At 42.9% G+C, this 7667-nt stretch overlaps 1 protein-coding gene across 1 annotated transcript in view; it reads right to left on the reverse strand.

The window, feature by feature from the left end:
* GRB2 (growth factor receptor bound protein 2) overlaps window positions 1–4243 on the reverse strand; it is a 44654-nt gene extending 40411 nt beyond the window's left edge. Inside the window, exon 1 of the mRNA XM_083874324.1 lies at window positions 4109–4243. Within this exon, the coding sequence (XP_083730450.1) occupies window positions 4109–4186 (78 nt within the window). The 5' untranslated portion in view covers window positions 4187–4243. The remainder of the gene's footprint in view (window positions 1–4108) is intronic.
* Window positions 4244–7667: the final 3424 nt, after the last annotated feature.

The following is a 7667-nucleotide window of genomic DNA, read 5'->3' on the forward strand; positions in this document are numbered from 1 at the left end:
AGGGCTGACAAAAAAACAACTGTGGTGACAAACACTCCTGGACAGAAGCTGTGGTGGCTGTCATGTGTATGATCAGAATGGGAAAAATAATCTTGACTTTGCTGAACAAAACTGTGAAGTGATCAAAATCCTATCAAGGAAATCCTTCTTTTAGCACATAAGGAAGCTGGTTTGTGTATCAAACAAAAGCAAAAACCTCAAAATTCAAGATGATGGCCTTCTACTTAAAACACCTGAACAATTTGAGCCATAAAAACAATCTCTAAGCACCCCTGCATTAATTATGCTGACATCTACTGGGAACAGGAACTTATTCACTTGTTCAGAAAAACACTGTCCAACTGTGCCCCAACCCCACAACAGAAGGAGAAAGAGGAAATGGAGCAGCAGTTTACAGTTTAAAAAACAAACAATTCTAACATTTAAGATACTAACTAATATGTTTAGTGCTCCTGCATTAACCACACAGAAACAGTTCTCAGAGCACCATGGCGTTAACTTTACACTTCTGATTATATTTAGAAGTAGAGAAAAGAAATTACAATGAGATGACAAAGAATGGTGATTTTTCTTCTCTTTTCTCCCCCTGGCTCCTAGCAAATCATCAGCAAATATTGGTAAACTTTAGATCTGGGTATTTGACATTTAGCACGAAGGGTGATATTTCTGGGGGACATAAAACTTGAGTAACAAATACAGAGACTGAATTTAACTCCTCCCAACTTCAATATATACAGCAAAAAAAAAAAAAAAGGGTGAAGACTGTAAAGGCATCAGGACAACTGTCAACTCTTCAAAGTGCAAAAACCATAATTCAGGATTTCAAGTAGGAATCCCTCAGCTTCCTTATTTTACTTTTTTAAGCAACAGGACAGGCCACCTTCACCCCTCCCAGTAGGACTCCAGTCACCAACAAGTTCCTGTGAAGCAACAGGAAAAGCACGAAGCCAGAGAGCAGCAGCACTGTCAGAAGACACAGAAGGAAGCAGTAATCTTGCCTTTCTTTGGAAAAGGCTCAGCAAGTAGTATTTAGAGTATGTGAAGTTTAGAGAAAGCTGCCAGTGAACATCTCCTGAGAGGCAGCACCACACTCTGCTGCAGAACCACTGCACAGGAGGGCAGGGGACCCACTGTACTGCCAGGGTTACAGAAACCATACAGGCAGCTTTTACCACACAGTGCCCACAAAAAAAGAAAAAGAAAAAAAAAAGGCCAAGCACTTTTCCTCTTCACTCAGCTGTTTTACAATTGCAAGGCAAAGGTCAACTATCTTCACTCACTTCTGGAAACCAGCCACAAGATTACTAACAACCAGCCTAATGGTTCCAGTTCAAGTGCTATTCAATCAGGTCCTGGATCTGTGGGTAGGCAGCAGTAATGGCACATGACATCATAGGCAAGTTATCTGCTGAGGTCAGAGCAGCCAGACTGGGCATCTCTGCCTTCTCTCCCCACAGGGAGAAACAGGGACTTCCAAGGACTGGGAATTACACTGTCAGAGATTTAGTTCTTGCCTTGTGTGACACGTTTTGCTATAAATCAATCCTCTGCCATCCTCAAATGGCCATCAGGCTGATGGGGTTCTCTGAGTGCATCACCACAGGTGTCTCACAGTTAAAAGGCTCCACTACACATGAAGTGACACACGGCCCTCAGCAAGGGACACTGAAGGGTGCAGGTGCATTCAACATGTTACAAGTTTATTCCAACTCCTCTGGGAACAGGAGGATTGACCTGGTTAATGAGAGACATCACCCAGGGCATATGACTGGGATCCCCTACGATTTCTCAGCAGAGCTCTCACAAACAGATCGAGCACTTTGGGTGGAAATTCATTTCCACAACCTCAAACACATTTGAAGCGAAACAGATTTTTCAAAGCAACAAAATGCCACAGAAATTGTCAGATTGGGTAAACTGGAACAGTTCTAACTCGTTTGGATTTATCTGTCTGAAATTGCCCAGTTTTACACAGTGGTTATCACCACACTGCACAGAACTCAGCTCAACTAGGTGCGGAAGGATTCCTGAAACTCCTGATGCTTCCACTGACTTTAGTGATGATTTTGAGCGATTTATCATCTCTGTGGCTCAGTTTATACATCAGTGAGGTAAACATGTAAAATTTGTGAGCATTTTCATATAATTATGAGCTGAAAATAAAGGAAGTACTGATTGAAGAACTGCTCATAAATGCTTTGTTCAGCCTAGATGTTGGAAAGTAGGAAAATCCTTCCTTGTATTCTAGGAAAAGTGTAATTATTAATGCGGTGTAACAGCATACACGTTTCTATCTGTATGACAAAATTTGTATCTGAGGGATGATATCAAGTAGACAGAACTCAAGAACATCTTACCATCAGCCACTGTGCACAGATGCAAGACTTTTAACACAGATTAAACTTTAAAAACACTAAAAAAGTGTATTTTTCTTTTACTTCTTAGAGAAGAACATATTTTTAAACAAATGAAAATTTTACTCTATTTTTTCAAGTACTTAAGCAAACTTTTACCCCAAACTAAATTAAAACAGCTGAGAATACACTTTACAATAAACTGTATTTCATTATACTTCATTTTTCCTTCCTGTTCAGCATTTTCTACAATCTGATTTCAGCTATGCTCCAAATACACTATAAAAGTTGAGGGCAGCTAGTTGTAACCCAAAATAAAAGAATACAGCTCATGTTAAAAAAAAAAAAAAAAGGCAAAAAAGAGCAAGGTTATCACAAATTTTTGAGAGTCTCAAACATTTAAAAATAGCCCTAGGAAATACCCTGGTAATTTACACACACTGGCACTGAGGTGTACAGGTCTAACAGGAGTTTTTAGGCCAATTATGGGGCAGGGATGTGTAGGACACACACAGATGCAATCACTTTATAAGTTAAAATCTCAAAGCATTATATGCTTTAGCAACCTTTATCTCTTTATTGCCTCACACATTTAACAAAGCCACAGTTGAAATATCAGCTATAAAAGACACATATTAGGTTTACATATAAAGGTTACTTTTTCCAGCTTATTTTAACATAGTAGTTAAAATCAAGCCCTTCCCTGGCAAAAATGTTGAGCAGATGAGTAATCCCACTGAGGTCTGCAGGACTGATTTGTCAGCACACACACAGTTACAGCCTTACATCTGCAGGAAAAGCACCTCTCAAAACTGCTTCTACCCCAAGCATTTTAGAAAAAAAGAGCAGCTTAAAAATACCTTAACATCAAATATATCACACTAGGAAGGTAAAGGTATTTATGGAGAAACAGTGACTATGAATGGATTCCATTAAAGCATTTTACAATATGGCTCTTATTCCTTGGAAGCAACAAAGCTCTGAGCTCCACTTCCATGAGGCCACATCACTAAGGATTTTTGTATTTTACTCCCGTCCAAAATAAAATTTTGGGCTTGTTCTGTGTCCAGTTTTGTTACAATTGTAGAAATTCAACTCAGTTTTTTCAAATTCCTGTAATACAGCCAAGATGAAGCCTAAAAAGCCTTTGATATATTGAAAGAACTATAGACCAAAATTCCTCTAATGCACTCCAACATTCACTTACATCTGCACAGATCCATTATATATTCAGCCACAAGTTTATCACTCCAGTTCATCAGGACTGAAGATAAAACTCAGCTTCAATATTTGACAGGCTGATGCTAAAAGATTATCTAGTGAGAAATAATCCAATCACTGTTCTTTGATATTAGAATCCTTGGCAGGAGGCAAAGAAAAGGAATACCAAATTGATCTTGATTACTTTATGGGGCTTCCTCTCATAATCTCTACACTGAATTCCCCTTTATCTTGTACTTCTGCTTATTTGCTGCCCTGTTTACGACTAAGTTTTCAAATATTCCAATCTCAGAGGAGAGAACTGAGAGACTTTGGGATGCATGCTTAATACTGAAACAAAACAGCCTCTCCTGCTCTCAGAGAGGTGTGACTGGGATTTAGAGGATCTTTAGGCTCCGTACTAAAAGGAGATTCTTCTGGCATTCTCTGGGGAGCCAAAAGAGGGTCTGGTCAGACAGACAGGAAGAGACTCAGAGAGAAACTGAACAGCCCAGGGGTAAAGAGGGAACTCCCGGCTCGAGCCCTCCACTTACCTTAAGGATATCCCCCCGTTTGAAGCTCAGCTCGTCATCCGCGGTGGCTTTGAAGTCGTACTTGGCGATGGCTTCCATGCTGGGGCTGCCGCGCCCGGCGGTGCGGGCGGTGGGCAGGAAGCGCTCCCCGAAGCCTCCGCTCCTCCCGCGGCGGCGGCTCCCGGCTCCGTGCGAGGCGCCGGCCCCGTCTCTCACATACAGGGAGGCCGGGGGACGATCCGCCCTAGGGGAGGGGGAGGAGGAGGAAGAGACGGGCCATTAGGGGAAGTGGCACGGATCGATGGCCGGGGCCGCGCCCAGCGCCGCTCCCTCCGCCCGGCGCAGCGCGGCCGCCGCTTCCTCCCGCCGCCGCTCGCCGGGCCCGGCTCGCCCGAGTGACGCGTCCCGCGGCCAATGACCGGCCCGGGCTCCGGGGGCGGCACCGGCACCGCCACCGGCCCTCGCCCCGGGGCTCGCACCGTCCCGCTGCCCGCGGCGGGGCCCTGCCGGGCGGGGCCTCCCAGGAACCCCTCCCGCTGCTCGCACCGGTAATCACAGCCATGTAACGGCGGAGGACGTGGCCCGGCGGCCCCGAGGGCCCGGCAGGAGAGCCCCGGGCCGGCACAGCCCGCGGGAGGCGGGGGATGCGCTCGCTCCCCACCGGCTGCCCTGGGAAAAACCCGCCTGGGGATGCCCGCACTGCTTTGGGCTCTGCCATTCATACAGCTCCTGTCGATTTAAATACGAGCTAGACAAAGCAGAGAGTGCGATTGGGGTTTTGGAATGGAAATGATTATTAGAAAGTGTCCACAAATAATATGACAGAGAAACAAAAGTTTGGGCTGACTCTAAGTAAAGGCATCCTAAATTACAGTGCTTTGAGCATCAGAACATGCTAAAAATTCTTTGTAATTCAGTGTGACAATCAGCAAATTTGTGTCTCTTAAGGGCTCACGTTAAATCAAACCTTAAGAGGACATTAAATCAAACCTGGCAAGTCATATATACACACTGAAACTACTGAAAAGGCTTAAATCCTGGTCTCAGGTTTAAATAGGAATGATTAACTCCAACTACACTGGATACCAGAGAAGCTAAATAATCAGAAAAAAAACCCACCAAAACACAAGTAAGACAGTCTATAAGTTAAAACCCACCTTGAAAAGCTACCAGAGAGCTGGCACTTGTCAATGACAACTCAAGACAGAAGAGATCTGAAAAACACTGGTGAACCCACGCATCTGCTAATTCGGGCTCTGTGGTTGTGGCCCAGAAAGAGCCCTGCTGCATGCAAAGGCAGCAGATGGCAACAGTAATTTCTCATTTCAGAGAAAAAAACCTGCCTTACATAAATGTAGTTCAGCAATCAATATGCTTGTGTTCCGTGAGCCCCATGTTTGCCCAACCTTCAGCTCCCTGTAGAGAAAAATGAAGCTCGAAGCAAACACCAGAAACTGAGATTCTATCACAGGAATCTGGCAGAATGAGAGGAGATATTTACAGCAAAAAAAGACCAGGTTAGCAGGGTCCCCACCTGGACAGAGCTTTGGGATTTCTCTGGGTACACAGCACTACTGAAACGTCAGCAAGGCTGAAAACAGTCACCAGTGACAAAGATTCCAACAGAACCATCTCCCTGTGCTCCCATGGCTGATAGAAATAAACGTACTGGATCCAAGCTTCGACCAACACACATAATGAAATCCATAAAGTGAATCATCATAACTACACTTTGGTAATTATGAAAGATTTCATTTTAGTCTCAAGGCTGATGAAAAACCTTCTTTCTGATGTGAATCTTCCACATCATACCAGCACACTCAAACAGCAACAACTACTTCCCTTCACCCAAAGTATTTTCTCTTTGCTTCTTCTACTGTGTTGTGTTCACTATCCCCTCACCTTTCCAACCTGCTCTCCTGGGGTTTGTCAACTGATGGTGCTGATAATTTTCTGCTATTATAGCACCATGAAAGGGGAACATGAATGACAGTGTATGAAGCAATGGAAAATGCAAACTGCTCAATGCTCGTTGTCTATCTGTCCTGTATCTTTTATGGTAAACACCATCTATTTCTAGTGCTTCTTAACTATTACTGGCAGCAACCTTAGGGTGTTCCTAACACCACCACACCACATGTGAAGACAAACACCTTCAGCCAAGGGAACATGCCTTGAAAACCCCAAGTTCCAAACCAAAGAACGTAACACAAAGTTGTACAACTTAAAGCACACACTAAAGGCTTGAGACGCGTTTAAAGAAAGAAATTACTTCAACTTATAAATGTTCCTTTTTTGGGGACACACAGGTATTGCTACCCGGTATTGCATTACCAGTTAAGAATTGTTTTTGTTTTTTTTTTAACTGAAGGTGTTACCACACAACTTTCTTAGAGAAACTGATGCAGCATTTCCAAGAACTATTCTGGCATTTCCCTGAGCTTAGTAACAGCACAATGTCGGGAAATTTTCCAGCACAATTCAAGATGAAAGAGATTCATCATGCAATACTCTTTAAACATGCATTAGGATTACTACCACCATCAGATATATTGTCAACATACAAAGGAGTGATGTTTCCAGGTAACAATGTTAACAGCAGCTGCAGTGTAGAACAAAACTTTAACCTTCCTGGCTTTGGACAAAGGTGTAGTTGAAGTTTAGGCACTAAAGTTACATCTGAAACGGGGAAAAGCTTTGAAAATATCAAACCAAGATACTCACACAGCAAATGTCAGGAAAGGTAAAGTCAAGCCATAATTCCCTTAAAGTCTCTTAAAGAAGCATGTGCTGCTCACAATCTTGTTAAATAAGTTCTTACACACCTTCAGCCATATCGTTATTAAAATATGAACAAACCAACTGCATGAGGGGGGAAAAAAAAGCCCAGCTGTGTCTGTTTCAGGCAGAGCAGTGCAACAGGACACCTCACAGCAGTGAACCCAGGCCACGACTACAAATGGAGTAAGACTGGTATGAATGAATAACAGTCAATATATTAATACAATTGTTACATATTACATAAATTATCAGATGATCTTGATAGAGAAATGACTACAACTTCTCAAAATATCAGTGCTTCTCACCTTACTGTGACCTGGGGTAAGACTTCCTTTGCTCTTACCATACTGGGAGGGGTGAGAGGAAGAAAAGGCAGCAGATGCAGCCAACAGTAAATGCTCATTAGCAGCAGTGCTGCAGCTCAGGATGGAATAAAATAATTATAAATAAAAACATCCCCGTTGTGGCCAACAGGAAACAATTCTCATGTTCACTTCGACAGATATTTCAAAGAGCACACAGGGAAAGGTGGGCTTTTTACATTACTCTTAGAAACAGCACGGTTTTTAAACAAAAGAGAGCTTTCTCATTGTTCTCTTTTACTGTTTTACTGCTCTTCTGGAAAGTGATACAGGCAGGAACAGAACAACAGACAGTTTAGAAAAGCCAAAGAGAGGCAAGATAGATTCACTGGGAGATTTTGGAAAGAATCAGATCCTAAACTTCATCAGCTGTTTTAGGACAAAACAATACTGAGGGTGGTAGAAAGAAAAATGTGTGCATACATCATCTGCAAGAC

The sequence above is a fragment of the Zosterops lateralis genome (assembly GCF_965231275.1).
Source record: "Zosterops lateralis genome assembly, chromosome: 18".
Lineage (NCBI taxonomy): Eukaryota > Metazoa > Chordata > Aves > Passeriformes > Zosteropidae > Zosterops > Zosterops lateralis.